Source organism: Branchiostoma belcheri, unplaced genomic scaffold (genome assembly GCF_001625305.1).
Source record: "Branchiostoma belcheri isolate BF01 breed outbred unplaced genomic scaffold, Haploidv18h27 scaffold4, whole genome shotgun sequence".
NCBI classification, from domain to species: Eukaryota; Metazoa; Chordata; class Leptocardii; order Amphioxiformes; family Branchiostomatidae; genus Branchiostoma; species Branchiostoma belcheri.
The window spans coordinates 3,949,950-3,970,679 of record NW_017804020.1 but is presented as its reverse complement, the minus strand read 5'-3'; the positions used below and the strand labels follow the sequence as shown (position 1 = coordinate 3,970,679).

Genomic DNA, 20,730 nt, shown 5'->3' with positions numbered 1-20,730 from the left:
CAGGGTAACCCAATTCAGTGATGGCACTGCTTTTCAACGGGGCCCTGTATTACACAGCACAATACAACAATCACATACAAATAATAACATTAGCATACAAAAATTATACAATTAATAATTATAATGGCAATGATAATAACGAAAACAATAAATAAATTATAATGGCAATGATAATAACGAAAACACAGTAATTAACCAATAACAGTAATAAATAGTAATAATAACAAAAAATACATCATTGTCCAGTCCAGTCATTGTCATTGTCCAGTCCTATATGTTGGCATGGAGGGGTCAGAGGTCAGGCCAATTCTTCAATATAACATCGTACTTATCGTTATAGTGAGAGTAGATAATGGCCATCAACCATGAAAACCCACTTCTTATAGAGGAACTCGTAAAGGAAGAGTTAAGGGTACTCTGTTATCCAAGTTCCAAGTGACAGCTTCTAAGACTGTGACAACTTATACTAGTCACACTGATGCTGTTTGCTTATCCTGTTCTCACAAATTCCAAATTAAACAAAGAAATCCTGGTTCTAACAGGCCATTAGACATACACGCTCTGTGGGTTGATAGATTGCATTAAAGGGTTGTAACGGCACTTCACACAGTCATAGTCACTTAACTCTGCACACCGTAGCTTTGCCGGGGAATATTTATGGACGGGACTTATAAAGAATCTTCTTTAGCAGGTGCAAAGACAGCCACACGGTTCTGTGTAAGTCCCCCATCCATCCTCTTCACAGCTGATAATCCGAGACGTGATTGTGTGGTGGGAGGTAAGTACATCAAGGCACCATCCGACCGTGTGACGCAGAGCTCTCAGGACGGAACTGATAGTTGTTACCTCTGTGGACGTATGATGGACGGGAAGACGAGCACCACGACTTAGCATCAACGCCCTGACGATAACTGCTGAAATTAAAGTGAGCAGAAACCGCCTCGAAAGCCTCTGGCTGTTACCCTGCGTTTGCACTCCCGTTTAACACTTTTTAGTTTCACCTTAAACTGCCTTTTCAAGAAAATTAGCTTGCGAAGGAACTTTGTAGTTGGTTGTAAAAAAAAAGAACGTTACTCTTCAATCATTCACCTATCTAATAAAAATTATTTACGGATAAAAGTTAGGTGTATAACTCTATGCTTGTTGTAACAAGTTACAAAGTATCATTAATAGTGACGTATCTAGATTTTGGAACCTTTTGAACAGGGGCTTTATAACAATATTGTACAATACGTAATATACATTCCGAGTAGTTTTATGTGAATTAGACCGATTTACTGTTAGTTCATCTCAGAGACATGTAGTTCAAAGTAAGTTGATTAACTCTCTGTAACAGTCTCAGAGTCGTTAGTATTCTGATATCAGGAGAGCTAATATGATAACATATAATAGTAAGGACACCATTGAGCAGTTCTAAATCTTCAGTAAATATTTGCCTTTTGTTTCATTTGACTAAAAGTGTTTGACGTTGGTTGACACCTGAATACATGTAATACCTTGCTTCCAAGCAAGATGAAAGTAGAATCAGGTGTATATATTTGTTTATGAATTACTATACTCGTATACTGGGAAGATGATAGTACATGTGCCAGTACGTGGAGCGCCTGCATTGCTCTCTCGACAGATGCGTATCTTCAAATGTATCCCAATGTCCATCTTATTGTCCTTTAACGTATACACCCACGGTAGATTCGCTACATGATAAATCGTTTACGAGATATAATTTTTTTCTGAACTCAATAGAAGAAAGTTAAAATGCTTGCTAGCTTCAAAGAACACTTTGAACTTTATCCACAGCATTCTTGTCCATCCCATAGCATTAGGCCACAGCAAGCAAATTTTATAGATGGCATCCTCCGCAGACTACAAATCTAATGTGATAGGGCGATAAAAAAACAGGCGGGCCAAAAAAAACCCAAACAAGATTCTTACATTTTCAAATTTTGACATTATCAACCTTGTTAAACAAAAATGATATGAAGTTTACTGCCAGCTATTACAACATCCATCATCCAGTTTTCAATCATTCATTGTACAAATAATTTTGATTCAGTGGGATCATAAAGGAATAAAATATACATTACTGCATCAAAGGAAAAGACAAAACAATAAACCAGAGCCTTGTCTTGTCTCCCCTCCTCATATTTATCTGCCACCCACGTTCCGGCATGGCAAGACATGCCATCTTACCCATTTTCGGCATGTTGACCACTGTTATAGGGCAACAAAATTTCTTGTTTTGTTTTTCCAAAATCAGGCGAAAATCAATGCGCGCGCTGATGCTACCCATAAAAATTACTTTCTGTGGCCTTAGCATTTAACTGTCAATGCATATCACCACGTAAAGAAGGCAGCCAGCATGCGGACTGCCGGAAGCGGCTGAGACCGGTACGTTACAAATGTCCATCACGTTGGCAGAGATGGACTGCACACTCTCCTGTATCTTGTCTTCAACGGCACGAGAGAAATTCCTTTGCAAACTTTGCCAAAGTGTTCGCAAAAAGTTTCCCATGTGACGCCAAGATTACGCTACTCTTCATATACCTGGACTAAGCGTTAAAACCTCACGACATTTTCTTTCTCCGGGCGAATTTAGATGGAGTAAATCATTCCTGAGTGCTCATCTATAAGAACACATTGACGATAAAGTAAATGTGGTCACTTAAGATATGTAGCACCCAGTATATGTCCCAACCAATATTCATTAAAATCCCTTGTTCGTCACGACAATTGTATCTGTTATGTGTTAGGTGAATGTCCAATTCCACAATATATAAATCATGTGTCATTTATTTTGTTCGTCTTAATAGAGCCGACGTTTGGAGTGTCTATCAGTCTTTCCCCATTGTTGCCACAGGCTAACTCTTCATAGCGCTATGCCTCAACGGATTTGAGTAATCCTAATGTGATAAGAGAAAACAACAACCCTCATCTGCCAAGAGGCACCTTTTCTGTTTATCAACATTGTTTTCTAACTTTTTTTGGAATTCCAATGCATTTTTCTCCATTAGCCAGATAAATTGCACAGTTCTCCATAGACCATCACTCAGTACAATGGCACGATTAAGACATCCTTCCAAAACAAAATTGACGCCCTCAGACAGCCTTGATTCACTGTTATGTCCAATCTCTGTTTACCCCTATGGGAAACGTCCGGTCCTCTTGGGCTCCTCACAAATGGGGAGGCACATCAAAAGTGGCTCAGACAAATCACTCAACAAAGAGATACACGTAAATCCACGTACTTTGCTACAATTCATCACTGATAAACGGAGACTAAAATGGGTGCAATCTATTTGTCATTTTTTTTAGCCTGTCTCTTTTAATCCCGGTTGGTTTTAGTTGGAAAAGACTCCAGGGGTTCTCAACCCAGAAGGACTTCGTGGATATGATACCATGAGCCGCAGGACACTGATTACAGAGAAAAAACGCCACGCTGTTAAGAAAACTTTAAAAGCAGTTAATCCAGGCCGACGTTCTTGAGTAATAAGGGCCTTTCTTAGAAATATGAACTTGGCAACGTTAGGCAATTTATCATTAACCACTTGCTCGGTTTCTTCGAACATTCTCAGCAAGGACACGTCTTGTCACTTCCACTGAAGCAAATCATCCTTTCTTCCTCCATTCACCACCTCTTAGGAGGAAGTTCCACACCTAGAACATCACCATGGAATAAGCTACTACGTGATTGCTTTCCATATGGGTATAACCTTAAACTTTTCATGTCTAAGGTGAACAAACATCTGTCCTCACTGGCTGTACAGTAACCCAAATCATTTGAATGGCTCTCATGAGCCTTGTTTTCTGGTGAATGCTACATATCAGAAAAAGACGTGTTATCCCTATGTTATTCACTATTATCCAGGTAAGCTGGACATCAGCATGTCGTGTTCAATAAAACTTCATACATATTCAAGTATTTCCACAATCCCAATCTGGCTTAGTGAGTCACTATTACTATACACTGTGCAGTGTTCGAAACACCCGCCTGCAGTCTTCATTTTGCAGGGTGATTTTCAAGATTGCAACAGAAAACTCAGTCTGAAAATGTTCATAAAGAAAGAAATCAGGCTCGGATTCAAAAGTTCTCAATTAAATTAAAAAAAATTAACAAACTGAAACCTGCGCCGAACAATATATTATCATATACAAAAACATATAGGCATTAATGATTTTTGAATCATTAATGCCTGTACATTTTTTTCAAAATTTTGAAATCTGTCATCTTGCAGAACACTGAAAATGTAGTTTGATCACTACATAGTATCCATCCATTCTTTTCTCTCGTGTAAAAAAGCATTTGAGCCATTGACCAATATCCCGAATATAACTCACCATCAGAAACCCCAGTACAACGTCATTTTGCCCCCATTTTCTCAACTTGAAGCTCCATCTGACACAGTACCCATCTCTCGTTTATTTCCATTTTAATCTAATCACGTCTAATATTTGCCTGTACCAACTCACCAACTGTTCCATGTCGGAAACGTTTGTGATCAAAACAATGGATCAGACAATTTGTACAGAAAAGTGTCCACTTCATCACCCCGTACAATGACCCGATTCCCGAAATCATGGCCATCGCATTGCCAACAATCTCCATCTAGAACTCCATCCAAATATCCTGTCTGACCTAGATCAGACTGTTATCTCTCCGTGGCCTGCAGACTATGCCGACATCTTTACACCTCCCTCATCGTGTTCGATCTTATCATCCAGTGGTGCAAAGCACACAGGCGACATATGTACTTTCAAGCGGCCCCGGCGTATTTGTTAGAACACCTTTGGGGACACAGAAACACATTTACCACGCACTTTTAAAATAGGTCATCGACGCTTTTAAAGTCAATTTACCGCGTTGTGTGTTTATCGTCAGCATAGGAGCTGGCGTATCCGGACGGACAGGAAGAAACCGTTGTCCATGTCACATCCAATTTGTTTATCTGCTAATCAGTACGATCATCTTTGTTAAACGAGCTGCAACAAAACATTTTTCTCACTTGGCTAGTCAAGTGTGTTTCCTTTTTTTTACCTGAATTGTATAATATATTATCAAAATTTGCTGTAAAATATGCATTTCCTTTTCAGGAAGACACATTATAGCCAAGTCGTCACTTTAACGACTTTCTATGGCCCTTATTATCTTGTCTGAAGGGAGAAAAGTTGTAATTTTACATGAAAAAGACATTTTAGCCGTCAACGCCATTACGTGTTCGGTGATCTGGCTGGAAATATCGTGCATGCCCCAGGCTGGCTGGAGGCCTGCAAATAACCAAGTAACGCATAAGGAAATGTATCACGTTTTCGCCTCTCCAATCGTCTGCAAACTTTTTTTTTACTTTGCGGCGTCGGCTGCAGTCAGAAACATTCGCTACGCCCCGGGACGGATCCGACCGACCGGCGAGCGGCGCGTACGTACGTTAACCTGCCTGGTTTATGCATAATGTATGGCTTCCTAGACGGGGAGACACCGCCCTCTTCGGCAGCAGGTGAACCGTGTGCAGCGGCGTGCAGAGGCACCAACAAAGTGAACAAACATGAGGCAGACGACAGTCGTGCGTGTGAGGTAGGCGGTGGACTCCAACCTGTGGCGCGCGCCTGAGCTACCCGGCCATGACCGCCCCGTTCCAGCTCACCGCCTGCTTGTTACGTCTCGCCCTGGCGGGGCTAGTGTTTGTCTGGTGGAGACCATGCGAGGGAAACGCCTCCAACAACAAGACAGTCTGCGTCCTGTACGAGGCTTCGCCCAACATCAGCTGCCTTCTGGAAGGCTACGACAGGAACTTCAGGCCGAATTTTGGCAGTACGTACTGTGGCATTCTATATAGCGAGATATCTTTAAACTTGGGACAGAATGATCATTACCCAAATGTATGCCGCACTATATATATAATGGTACCTTCCATGTTTTTACACCTGTTCGTTATCATTGAAGCTTCAAATAATCTTTCCCTTGCGTATTTCGGGATCATTTCTTCAGCTGTATCTCACGTACGACTTAAGATTGCTGAGTGAGAAATGCACAGTTTAGAAATGCAAAGAATGTCAGGGTCATAGAAGCTCCCTGCATCCATGCCATATCAGAGCCAGGTTATGAAATACTTTGCAGAAACGTATGTCAAAAAATGTTATTACTTGCTGAATAAATCAGTACTTTTATCTTCTTTTTATGTAGAGGAGGCCCTGGTAATTAACATGAGCATGACCGTGGCCAGCATCGACTCCGTATCAGAGGTGGATCTGGTGAGTACCGCCCGTCTGCTAACTTCTAACAATCACGTAACTGTACTGTCTGTCTCTGGGCAAACGTTTTCCCTGGTCATGGACGGTTAATTGTGGTCCTCGGGGTCCTTATTATATAAAATGATTTATGGCGACAATCCCCCATGAAAGACGGATAAGCCTATGGTATTTCCTGGACGACATCCAGTACGATTGAGGATGGTGTGTTTGAGGACGGTTTCTTGTGTGCTTGGAACAGGTCGGTTTTCGTCGAATTTTAGATTTAGGTAGTAACCATGTTAGATTTTTTTAAATTTCTTGTATTATGCCTATATATACGATTCAATTATGTGACACTATCAGAAACCCGAAAATCCTCTGTAGTGCACTTATTGTACGTGTCCATCATTCTCGTTACTAGTCTGTAAGTCCAATTTACACACAGGCACGAGGATGACGTCAGGAATGTGCCGCTTCGATATGATTCTCACCCTATTGCGGTACTTTGCTCCAGCATGAGCTAAGCCATCGACTCCCCAGTTTGTTGTATGAGCTCCTGACGAGTAGAGATAAAGCCAATCTTGCACTTAGATACGCATTTTCTACCCCATTATTTGACTAGACCCACACGAATGTTCCCGGCATTGCCGCCTCTGATGATAATAATACGGGGGTCATTGGACTCTAAGACCGGTGAGCAGTAATTTCAACCACTTTTGTCGTCACACAAATGCTCGCAACACGACCTCCAGTCTACAATGGATGGAAATGCCATTAATAATTGTATGGATAAGCTATATCTCGTCTCTAAAACCGGCATTGCAAATGTTGAAGGCTTGGAAATAATATGATACATTGAAAGCAAATGTGATGTATGGAAAGCAGAAACCTGAATGATTGTCTCGGGGCCTATCTATAGTGATATCTAATCCTGATCATCTCTGATGTCAAACGCAGTCGATGCATCCATCTATTGAGTTTTCACACCATCTAGATTTCCATGCCGCCGACATATTTTGGCGGCTCCAGGCAAGTTTTGTGAAAGTCTCCATCTTCGACCCGTGTGCAGCCCGGCGTCCTTATCTGTGCCGGCAAATGGCGGGAGTAGGTCAGGCCGGCGCGCGCGGCGGACCTTCGGGCTTCCTTTTGAAACTCCAGCATGAATAATTGGGCCTGCCCTCGTGCTTTTGCTCCTGGAGATGTCATGATATACTGATCTGCTGTCTTCTTAATGCGTTCCCCTTTTCCACTGGTTCAGTTCGAATTGCGTTTGGGCAAACCCATCCAGAGTCGGCTTCTCCAGAGGCAGGTCTAAAGCTTTGAGCAGCGCATTTACCTCTTATCTATTGATGAATCTACTGTTCACCAATCCTCGTACCAAATGACATGTAGCATCAGTAGAATGAAACATAACTGTTCAAAAGAGCGGCCTGACTCTTACACTTTGACCCGTGAGGATCAAATGGCCTTTGACACAACTGTTCAAAGTGGGTCCCTGGAGACGGTCGGTAATAAATGGTTATCACAGAAAAGCCCTGCGGCACAACTGCCGGTTGCTTGTTGTTTCAGCAGCCGATAGACGCAGTGTACATTTTCGCCACTCCAATGCTAACTTTAATCTTAATTGGCAATTTAGGCAAGTCTGCTGGCTTCGGACATATTCAAAATGCGACCTCACATGTTGAATGAGAGGCGAACGCAGTTTGCAGTTTTTGTTTTGTCGGCACCTGTACCTACGCACGTAACTTGGGAAAGTGTACGAGTGTGTGTGTGTGTGTGTGTGTGTGTGTGTGTGTGTGTGTGTGTGTGTGTGTGTGTGTGTGTGTTGCTATGCCAGGGTATCAAAATAAATTTTACGTTTTACCCTTTATTCAAATCATGTTTTCTTGGCTACTTCCGTAAACTTTTATGACATTGATGATAAGGTGATCGTACATACGTACGGTATGGAAGTCGCTGCCCCTTCTCTTTTCTGCACAGCTTTTCCAGGTCTCATGGACCAGGGCGTCCGATTTAGTTGTAAGCCTTTCCCCTGTGCTCAGGTTGATTCTGGAAAGGACAGAAACATGTAGTAGAAATTTTATGACGAAGAGACTCTGACCAACGTTCTGACCAACACTGAGTAAATTGGGACTTACCCAAATTTTCAGCAACCTCTGTCAGCCTTATTTACTGAATGGACCCGTCTATTGCAGAAAGTTCGTTAACTTAAGATTTCTATTGTTGCAGAAAGCTCATGTTGTGTTCATGTACATGGCAGTCAGCCAAGAGTGAAAAGTTTTCACAAAATAAAAAAAGCTTTGGACTTTGGTGGCAGAAAGTGCATATCTCTTGGCATCAGACAGTGAACTTCTGTCCATTCAGGCTAATTTTGTGTGTCGTGGCTCCTTCTAATGAGACCCTAAGGGAAATGGCGGCAGCCAAACCATCAAACGGAGATCCTCCATCACGCCGAATTTCCTTAGCGCATAAGAAGACTGAGTTTGGGGCATGTCAAAAAGTTGAACATGGTATAGCATATAGAGCAACACAGATAGATAGTTTAAACTTGAAACTCTAATTACTAGTATTCGATGATTCAGGCAAGTCTTTATCCTCCACAGTGTTGTCTAGACTTAGCGCTACGACCTCGAAAGACCATAAAACTACATAAAAGATTACATGTTATATAGTGGACGTCATTCAAACATTTACATGTATGTCTATGGCAATCGCCCGAGATCTTTGTTTGCAATCACATACAGAGTCATGTACAGATATATATTCATGCACAAATACATTTACAGTGTACAGATACAGATTTTCCGAGTATGATGGCCGTGTCAGTCCCTACATTCAGACATCTGGGTGGCACATACAGTACAGACCACGCCTGAAAGCAGCTGTCACTTTATTATCGGCGCCAGGGACTCTACGCGTTTCTCGGCGGCGTCTTAATCCCGTGTTCCTTGCTTGGGATTAGCCATAATCCTGCCTGGGTCTCGCATTAAACAAACATCCACTCTATCTGATACAACATGACCGATCTGCACCGTGCATGTTTACCATACACATAATCCCTGACACTTCTCCTGAGGGTTACTCTGCTGGATGCAGACGCCAAACCAGCCACTGATAGTGATCAAACTAGTCTAAGGACCATTTGGTACTGAATATTTATATGTTTCATTTATATGTTTCATTTAGGACCTGCCCGAGGTCGCGTTGATAGCCCTGGTACACTAAGATTGGCACTAAAAGGAATGCAGACTGTCACATAACCTATGCTACCGTTAACATGGCTACAGCTTAACATCTTTAAACAGCAGCATGGAAATTGACACGATGTTGGTGATTGGATGAAAAGTCAACGACAGAAAGCAAAAAAAAACACTATTGAAATCCAAGGCATACCCATGAGTTGTGGCTATATTTTGATGAATCAAAACTGACTAAGACTGCAACTGCCATGTTGGTCTAGAGCATTTGTACGCGTGCTAGAAGCATGAAGGATGAGTGTGAAAGATAGGAAAACAGCAGGGATCTGTTTATACTTGGTGGAAAAACCCGTCTAAACGATTGTTATGGGCTTTGGCCAAGAACGACAGAGATTGACAGAGCGTTCAAGCGTTGAGTTTTTGCCTTCTATTCACGTCTAAAGCAAAAAAAAATGAAATAGGACGCAAACGCTTTGCGATCTCGGCAACGATCTTATATTATATATTGCACGAACTCTCGGAGCAGTTGACGTGGAACTACAGAATGGAACGTTTAGAATTTTAAATTTGCTTCGCATTTCTTGAATTTAGGGGAATTGCTCACGCCACTCCTGTTCACATAACATTTGTTCCACATTTGTTGGCAACAACTAGATGATATGTATGTACCATCGCCGAAAATCGAAAATTCCAATTAAGGACTTTTATTAGATCTTTGAAAAAGGACTTTTTTCGGATGAAGCCTCATGGCAATCCATTTAGACTGTCATGTTCCCTCGATGCCTGGCATATTTAGGAGGATAAATGAGCCATTATGTGCCATACTCCCTGTGGCCTTTGCTATATCCATAAAAATCCCGTGCTCCCGCTGGCCTTAGCAGAAAACGTCAAACAAAAACATGCGTTACAACTGTAGGGATGCAATCTTGGTCCCGCGGATACGGCGGGTTAATGCAAACCCCTGGAATCGCCACTAACCAACCGGTAGAATGTCATGAGTCCCCTGAGTATGGATGCTAGCAGGTTACGAGCAACATCGATGTGTGAAACAATTTTTGGCAAACCCGAGAGCTATAGAGCAGTTTGGCCTGATCTGCAGATGAGGATTAAGATAAATGTAAGCATATAGTACGTAGTGTGTCACTGTGTGAGCGTGCGGAGAACGCTCGGGATGCCGCCATTGGTGACAGCTGCTGCTGCCACACACATTTACTCCCTCTGTTAATCAAGCCACACATATTTACTCTCTCTGTTAATCAGGATAAGAGCAACATTTACATGCTGCCATGCACACGCGCCCTGTTCATCCATGGCAGTAAATCAAAGGATTTGTATAATTTGAATTAACGTGGTTCGAAATAGTGTGTAGCACATCTACAGAACGTAGAGGTTCAGAGACTGACAGACGTAAAGTACTAAATCAGAAGGGTGATTCTGATACTTAAAAAGTTTGTTATTTGGCTGCTGTATTTGCCATCATGAAATGCTCCTATATCATAAAGACAAGATTTACACGTCTCATCAGCAAGATTGCATAGTAGAAGTATCTTCCTAATTACATGAAATAGATCCAAATTTATATCCTCATCAGTCCTAATTGGTTAAACATTGCTTACAATTGGAATCACGGAAATCACAGACGTTCAATCTCGGAAGTTTCTTATGGCAGTTACCTAATCCTTTCTGAGAACAATTAACGCGACTAGGAAATATGTAATTGATCATTTCAAGTTCATGCAATAAACATAAATCTTTATGTGAATGTTGAAATGTTGTTTATCAATTTGAAATTTGATATCAATTGATTTGCATGGAAAACTGAATGGGTCAAAGCTTAGGGATCTTCCAAGAACTTTGTCCATTTTCCGGACAACATCATCGCAGTGAATTTGTTGACGTTCAACACATGATCAAGAAACGATTGCTTTTCATTTTATGCAAGTTAAACTTTAACTTAAAGGAGCATACCTTTGCCAATAAAATGTTTTTCATACATTTTCAGAATCTTCTAAGAACTTTTGTCCTTTTTCCAGACAACATTAACATCGCAGTAAATTTATTGACGTTCAACACATGGTCAAGAAACGATTGCTTTACATTCTATGCACATCTTTTCCAATAAGATTTGTTTTTCTTACATTTGCAGGATTACACCATTACCATCCTTCTGCGGCAGTTCTGGAAGGACCAGAGACTGGCCTACAGGGGGATGAACAGGAGTCTGAGTCTGGACGGCAGACTAGTGGAGGCGCTCTGGGTACCCGATACCTTCCTCCTTAACTCGAAGGAAGCATTTCTCCACAAGGTCACTGTAGACAACAGATTGATACGACTGTTCCCCGATGGGGAGCTCATATACGGCATGAGGTAAGCTTATCCATCTTGTACCGTACCGACACGCCCATTTCTAGGGGTTACTTGTAGGATTACGGCCTACCATCTAACCCATCCGTACGACTCTAGACTGCGTCTCTAAGTTTCAACATGTCTTCACTAAGGCATTATACGATGATGTTTGGCCCCATTAACTTGACTGAAAATACCGTAGGGGATTATTGGGGAGGCAAACATCTGAACCTTGTGCTGGGGGTCGCTTTTATACAGCATAAAACAAAAGCCCACTGCGGTTCTAAAGCTAAGAGATCATATGGCAACTATTATAAGTGGAAATGGGATGTAGTTATTGTGGAACATATGCATAGCCCCTTGCGCTGTTATAACTGCAAAGAGTTATAACTGACCAGTCTATATATATATTTATGTGTGTTTTGAATTTTTTGTGATCCCAAGCAGCTATGACGTACCTAAACATTTGTCAAGCTGCCGTTTTGCAATTCATGCCACCGGACATCATTCGTCATGGCTATCCCCACTGCCCTCCTTAGATAAATTCACAGGGACGTACAACAGATCCCCACCATGCACGGAAACATGCACAAAGAGCCACCCGTAATGTCAAATTTTCGGGAACTAAATTTCGTACAATTTTGTGCGTCCATGGGGGAAGTTCTTAAGTAGCTTTAAGTCCTTAAGAACTTTCTAGCTATAAAAAATTCTTGTCGTGGGTGGATGTTTAAGACGGTGCACTTACCTTAATTCCCTATGTTTGCCTCAAGCAATCTTGTTGCTTTTTCTGTCAGTGTCATGGGAAGATAAACTATTATAGCATACCACATCATTGTTATCTATTCATTGACAAGTAAACCATTATTCGTTCGTAAGACAACTGATCATTTTATTCAAAATTATTTTCTGCCCCAAGTCTGTATTTAACATTGATTAGTATGTCTAGACCATCTGGTATATAATACCCATTGAAACCATTCAACACGTAGGCAGACGTATGGTTTATGTTCCCGGCAGTGAGTACGTGCCGTCAGTGTTCATTTATTTTAAATATCCCAACATATAATCCCAAGACGTGGTGACGGCACACTCAAGTTTTTTCAACTTATATTAATGCCGTCACCAACACAGGGCACAATACAAATTTTCACCTGAGCAAAGTGAGGAAGAGACAAGATCGTTGGCATGTCAGGACTCGAACCCGGGACCGCTTGGTTCCGAGTCGAGCACTCTGTCGCTCGACCCCGTCAGTGTTCTTTGGAATGGAGAGAGGCACAATGGTGTAACGTATGTGTCAACGCCCACTTATCTCTTAATCGCGACCCATTTGAGCTGTGCCGACACGCAGGCAGGTGCCTCTGGGACGCTAAGCAGGTGATTAGCAGCTGTTCCACTGTTCGTCATCCTTGGCTTCCTTTCCCCGCGGCGTACTTAAACTCGTTTTGACTAATTGAAGTTTCTGCAAATAAACCAAGATGCGGAGAGACCGCTGCTGGTTACCGGCTAATAAGCATCCCCTACGGACGGAATGTTACAGCCTACTTCTTTTCACAGAAAAAGTTCGAGCTGTGGTTTCTAAAGTCGGGGATGCCATGATTTAGTCATTGACAAGTTCGATTCAGCGACGTAAAAACAGAGGTACTTTGGACCTAATTGCTTGCGATAGAAAGACAGGACAAGACTCTGGAGGTACATACACACTAGGAACAGGTTAATTCTTTCGTTTTCCACCTCGTTTGAAAGTTCGAGCTGTGGTCGTTGAAGTCAGGGATGTCATGATATAGTCAAACTAGAGTCAGCGACGTAAAAACAGCAGTACTTTGGACCTAATTGCTTGCGATAGAAATACGTGGCAAAGCTTTGGAGATACATACACACTAGGTACAGGTTAAGTGTTTCATTTTCGTTTTCCACCTCGCGTGGATTACGAGGGACAAACATTAAATAAAGTCAATCAATAGCGCGACCATTAACTCAACATGAGATCATACATTCTTACTGACAGAAATGTCAGAGTCCTTGTAACATTCATGATCGTTTCGGTCATATATAATGTCTTTGGTAAGGTCTAACCACGATAGAAAATACTTTTGTGTTCTCATTTGATTCCATAGACGTCTGTTTATTATCTGCATATCAATATGATATGCTCCGATTGTTTTCTCGCCCACTGGTAGTTTTTTTTTTCTTAAAAACATATGAACATGATTAAACGAAATGCTGATACACAGTGACAAAGTTTGCAGTCACAATTTATCACTGGTGACTCTTGATGGACGACTTTCAATTTGACCATGCAGAGATAATCATTATGTAACATATGGTAACTGCTGCTTGAGGGCCGCATTAGATGATACTTCAACCCGGGGATCAACAATTTCCAGAGCATTTACCACAGGAAATGTACCCCTGTGGGGCGGACATATGCATCGGGGATGAAAATAATGTTCTTCACAATACTCAATAGAAAACACACAATCTTTCTCATTTTGACATCAGTTTCAGAATCTTATTCAGGTTGGGAAGTCTCATTGAGAAGAAGCAGCACAAAAATGAGGGAAAAGTTGGATTGCAAACATAGAAGACAATGTTTTAAAAGGCATCCAATGAAGTTTTTAGGGCTTGGAAACCCATTTCTTTAAAGTCAATATTCTAGTCACTTATCTAGTACATACTGATCCCAATGTATATTGACCCTCATGGAGCAAAAATTCCCAAAACTCGGAAATGGTTACTGGAAGGGCCCTAGGCTAATTTTTAGTGTACCACGCATAAAAAGGGACTCATCTTTGGGCTCGTCTCTGTATTTCTTAAAATTACAGATTGAAATGTGCTAATGTGAAGATGTACGTGTTAATATCAAAGATTGCTTTATTCAGAATATTTCTAGTTTTGCTGCTCTGGAATCGCCTTGGATGCCTTTAACAAGATGAAATTAGGAATCATTATCTCTGTTTGACAGCAGCACACCAATTTTGTTTCGTCGGCGTGGGCGTCCGAACGCATAAGTGTCGCACTAGTCTCTCCTGCCAGCCTGGATAGTACTTTATACTATTCATCACCAGGCGTTCTCATTATCCTTTCAGCTCCGGTGGATTATGTGCATGTTGGGTGGCCCCATACTGGAAAACCCCATCTTCATCCACAGACGTAATTTAATGGATGACATCCGCGCGCATTGATTTTTGCCTGTTCTCGAAAAAAAAAAACCTCCGAGTAGGACCTGGCCTAGGTGCCATCGCCCATGGTTTCTAAGTGACAATAGGGGGCCCGTGGTAACTACGTTGTTGTACAAGTAGTCATGTACTACTAATACCACAAATTCACAACACCAGCTTTGTATTCTTGCGGTTTACCAGCATTTTTTTTTGGGGGGGGGGTTTTATCTATTCGCTCGCGCGCACTAGTTTGGGGGCCTTCAAAGGATGTCATCCATACAATCAAGTCAATGTGGCCTAAATGCACTTATGGTAGAATACATCCAATCAATTCTACGATGTAAACTTGAAAAACGTGTCAATAATACTGATCACAAGCCAACATTGATAGCCGAAGTTTTAATTGTTTTAGTTTTCTATACTTATACACTTCGCATCTACAAGCATACATTCTGATCGCTACCTTCTTTTGCAGAATAACATCTGTCCTTGCGTGCAAGATGGACCTGAGAAAATACCCGCTGGATGAGCAGACATGTACCCTGGAGCTGGAAAGCTGTAAGTCTCCATATTTACAAATGGTCTCTGACCTCTGATTTCCCCTATTGGACGGACAATAATTTACAACATCATGTCTTGGTTTTGAGGCTGTAGGCATTATCCATCAAATTTATAATGTCGTAGTCACTCACTTTATCTTCGAGCGAACCTGGCTTATAGATGTATGTTCACCTGACCCCTGATTTCCCATATTTTATATACCATGATTTACAGTATAATGCCCTGTATTGAGATCTAACGCGTGTTATCAAGTATCTGATTTACAGTGTTGTAGTTATCACTCAGTAATGCATCATCAACTGTTTTGACAAGCGTACATTCTTATCTCTCTTGTTTAATAGAGCTGTATGTCTGTATGGTTATTATCGACAAAACTTCCCGGTCATAAAAACAAGCCAAGAGCTAAATCAACCCACCAAAATCCAGATCTAACTGCAACAGCTGTAGGCAAACCCTGAAAATTAGGACATTAGAAACTACTTAATGGTACATGAAGGTATGTGAAGGACGCTTCCCTCATAATTCATGAGAATATCGTACGTACTTTTTTATATTAAGGATGAACATTCTTTTATCGTGTGATACTGACCAATAGAGGCATCGACTAACAGATCTGGCAATGATTTTACCTCGAGTATAACCACATACAGTGAACACCGAATATTGGATAATTTTACGTAGAGGTTTACAATTTATTGTTTCATTATTTGCTTGTCTTTAATGCTATAATAACAAGGTGGTTACTGTCGCTAAACCTGGTCTTTCAGGATTGCTTTGATGGCAACACACAGATTCATTATCAAGAATGCATAGGAAAGAATCTCCAAAATACAATCTTTGGCTCCTGTTTGCTAACTTAAGCCCATGCAAAGTAAGGGGGTGAATTCGTTACACCATTGGTGTTCTTTGACTGTGGCAAAATTCAGCCATTCACTAAACACAGGTGCCTGGACGGGGGAGAATTATACTTATCCTTCGCATCTTTACCTCGACATCGCCCCAGGATTGTACTAAAAGTTACACGAAGTTACATTCGAATCGGCAAGGCCACAGAATGACTTTAAAACAAAGCTAATCAGAGTCGAAATACCTTCGAGAGTTACTATATTACTGAACTACAAGATAACGATAACGCTTTAGATTCCCTGAGGTATCTAACTGCACCCCAGGTGATGTTGCTATTTATAACGGGAAAGAAGATGTAGGAATTTATTTGCACCTTGGCGAACACTGACCGAGTTCAAAACCACTGTTATGAATCAGAAAGAATATTAGGACACGACATTTCACGATGTACCCTAAGGAGTTACTTTGAAATATCCGAGAACCCAAGGAATAAATTGGTCACGGCCTCAAGGATAAACTATAACAGTTACAGTTCAAGCCAGAATTTGGTTTGTATAGTAGAAATGGTAGTCTATCGGCTTCATTTGTATACTTCAAGTAGCTGTTTTTAACCCTGAGTGGTTTGAGGGTTACACTTTTAACAAGTGTGTCTTTTGTTGTCAGCTTTTGATATGTTTGCTTGAGTTTCCTGCTGCCATTTGAATCACCTAAACATGTTGACTCAGAGAACTAAAAATTGTGACTCTAGACCTAGTTGCCTATTGACTTGGAGTCAAAGGTCATCGACATGGCTGCTTGAAGGCCAGATATTATTCCCACCTAATTCTGCCAAGTTGTCCCTCAGATTAAGGAAACTATACATACCTAAAAATCACAAAATAGAGTCACTAAAAAGCTATATTCATGCGAAATATTATGGGGTCAGTTACATACGGTAAGATAAGTCGCAAAAATACCTACGGTGGTCTGAGGGTTAAAGAGGCTAGCCCAACAGCTCTGTACCAGATAGCTGTCAGAAACCGGCGCAGGTGGTTTGAAATGCAAAGAAAAAAGTGAGAAACAAGGAGAAGTCAGGGACATCTTCCCTCCATGGAGGAGGTTGGTGTTGTAAGGTTTTATTTATGTTATCACCTGTATTCATTGTATATGGAAGGTATGTTCAGATGAAGATGAAGAATGGTTAGAAGAAGGCAGATGGGTTTAAATGTAATTTGACGTTATATGGCCATGAATAATGTGGGAGTTGCTTTGTCTTGGTATAATTTTAATATTACTTATTAGCATGTAACTACCAACTCAGCTAAATTTCAAGTGAGGTTTATTACTTATAATTATTTAGAGTTGTATGTTCTGATTTGAAAGAAATAAGTAAAGAAATGAATGAGCAGCCTGCAATGTGTTTGGTATACTTTATTTTATATATATCATGTCATAGCGAATAGTAATGAAGGAATCTTACTCTGATCTCTTTAATTGTGCCAATTCATGAAAACAAAGATGATGGTACATCTGACTATCTTCACTAGGAAGATCATTTACTCTGATTTATTTTTGAAAGGTATAGACAAATTTAAAGAGTCATATAAAAAAAGCTGATAGCAGGAAGTTGATTCAATAACAACACAAACAAACCACACCATTAGCAAGGCCGGCAGGTCAATGACCAAAAAAAAACAGACCAAAGAAATATATAGCCTGTCAAACAGGGATAAAAATACATAGCCTGTGTCTCAACTAGGATTAAACACAGACCACACTACCATAAAATAGGGGTGATAATGTAAAAATCCTTTAAAATAAAGCAATACAAATATACGACAACCTGCTATCATTAACAGCACTAACAGACCTATAATAAAACCAGCCAACCAACCATAGTGAAGAGGTGAGGTCAATGACCTCTCAAGCACCCCACTCTGTCTAGGGGTAAAAATAGATTGGGCTGTCTCAGCCTGACCTGCCAGCTGGAGGTATATAAACAAAAACACTCTAGATCTGTCCCAACTTTTGGGTCAAACAGACCATCCTATTATGAAGTAGGGGTGAAAAAATGAAAATCCTTTTAAATTAAGCAATAAAAATACACGACAACCTGCTAATGCACTCTAAAACGCAAAGAGACTCAACAACTACCCACATACCAAATATTATACCAAACGACCCACCAGATTTTCCAAACATTCAACACAAAAAGACCAACTTTAAACATATTGTAAATATCAAACGCAAACAGCTAGGAAGCCCAAATTTAAACCACTGAACCATGGTAATAACAACTACATGCTACCTTAATATCGCACAAACAGTCCATAACGCGCAAACAACAGAATAAAAAAATTAAACTGCAGTACCAAGGTCAATCACCAGGGGCTCAAAGTCAACCTACACAATCTCCAAGGCCCCATCCATCAATCTGCCAAATATCGTACAGTTCCTTCTCACCGATCTTCGGATATCAGACCAAACATGAAACAGAGTAAAAACAATACCCCCATTTTCATGGAGGGTAATTATTGTCGGCAGGAGAAATGATATGATTTCCTGGCACTTTATGTTCGTTACTGCATGCAGGCTGTCTTGGCATCCATCACGTATAGGTCAAGTACACAGAACTTGCTCAGGGGACGAGACTGTCTTATCAGCTCGCACATCTCAAACCCTTCACACGCAGACTTCTTATTTACATAGAACACAGATCACAGCCGCTGGGCGGGCGTTGTAGGCTTAAATGGGCAGAAATGGTCACATTTTTCCAGGCCGGAGATACCCAGAAGCTAGCAGTTTGGTTTGAATAACAATGACGTTCAAGAGTTGCAGAGCTAGCATCTTTCGTTTGCTGTGTCAAGCGGTTCTTCTGAAAAAAAAAGGTTAAATTCACGCAAATGCCATGAGGTTGAAAATGCACCATCAAGGCACAATTGAAAAAAATATCTCTCTTAACTGGTCAATACACTCTACCTAGTATCTGTTTGTACATTTTCAAAAAAAACTTACTTTTGAACAAACGCCGCTTTGCATAATACAAAACGTGATCATGTAACAAAAATCTGGTTTGCACCTGAGTTTATCGTGGTTTCATATGCAGGCGAAGATAATTCGACTTCCTTCGATTTTGGTAACTGCATCGATTTAGATGTCATTGCGCGACAGCTTTGATCCATGTCTGTCAGGTTTCCAGTCACAGATTCTACTGATATGAACAAGAGAAGCCCTTATCGAAGTGCTAATATTGATGTACCTATCTTATATCATGTATTATGTACACAATACAGTGATAGATAAGCATTTGACGGTGACATAACTAAAACTCAAGCAACTGCTACAACAGTTGTGTCCGTGAAAGGTCACCAGAACCTAAGGCATTTTAGTTTCCGACTGGAGTAGAGGCTAGGTGTGATTCTGACCACGTATACACCGTGTCCTATCGCTCACTCCCATCGAATGCTCACATTTCAAAGCCATAAATCAGTTCCTATCGAAGTCCAAATGTCATTTCCACATGATCGATTGCAGAAAGCTTTCTCATGGTTTGTTGCTAATCCCAGAAACAATGACCTTGGTGCAGACAGTGTGTGCATTAGACCCCTAATGGCGGGAAGAAATGTTCGGAACTGAGGACACGCCACTCCGCATTTCCGCTGGCAGAGCCCCACTCTAGATGTGTATTTGTCAAATACATGTTATCCATACTATGTATCCTCAGGGAAGAAGTTTGTATTCCGATATCAGGGGAACGATTTTCCTTCTTTTACTACTCTAATATTTGATACACGTCACATTTAAGCTTTGACAGATGCACGTTCTGTAATGTTTACAGAAGGAAAACGTATTCTTTTTGCTACATTTCCTCTTCTTCTTCTCCAAACCAAAAAGGTCAATGACCTGCTGAAACAGAGTTACCATGGTAACTAGACTAAGTGTTGGGTTATATCATGTTGCAATTTTGTAGCAGGAAGGATTTAGACTCCTGTCTGACCATATGAGGAATGTGTTTGAGGTTTGAATGAGAATTAACAGAGCAGACTGTATTCAAAGGTAAATATTATGGATATGCTTTGCAAATGTTATCTTTCTAGCTGAAAGCCCGATTAGCCTCAAAGATACCAGACAGACAACTATCAATAGTAGAAATATATTGAGTTTAAGAATATACATCTCTTTGCAAAGTTTTATTGTGTTGCTCCTGGTCACTAATATTTTTTCGGGAAGCACCAAGTACAGTCGTCATTCTGCAGGACCTTGCACATAACCCTCCCGATGGCGTTCCCTCACCTTTGTGTAAAAGGTGTCCTTATTTTCCCAGCGACCTTCTCTTATGTGATGCCACACTGACTTTATACTAATATATGGTGTCCCAAACTGATGCGAGCCACTCTACCTTAATGCCAAATGTCATTTAG

The 20,730-nt window shown here is 40.9% G+C and overlaps 1 protein-coding gene across 1 annotated transcript in view; it reads left to right on the top strand.

Annotated features, from left to right (window-relative positions):
- The first annotated feature begins 5,502 nt into the window (after positions 1–5,502).
- The window catches only part of LOC109477163 (gamma-aminobutyric acid receptor subunit beta-3-like), a 31,865-nt gene continuing 16,637 nt past the window's right edge, over positions 5,503–20,730 (top strand). The window contains exons 1-4 of the mRNA XM_019778227.1: positions 5,503–5,803; positions 6,176–6,243; positions 11,566–11,786; positions 15,399–15,481. Coding sequence (XP_019633786.1) covers positions 5,614–5,803; positions 6,176–6,243; positions 11,566–11,786; positions 15,399–15,481 — 562 coding nt within the window. The 5' untranslated portion in view covers positions 5,503–5,613. The remainder of the gene's footprint in view (positions 5,804–6,175; positions 6,244–11,565; positions 11,787–15,398; positions 15,482–20,730) is intronic.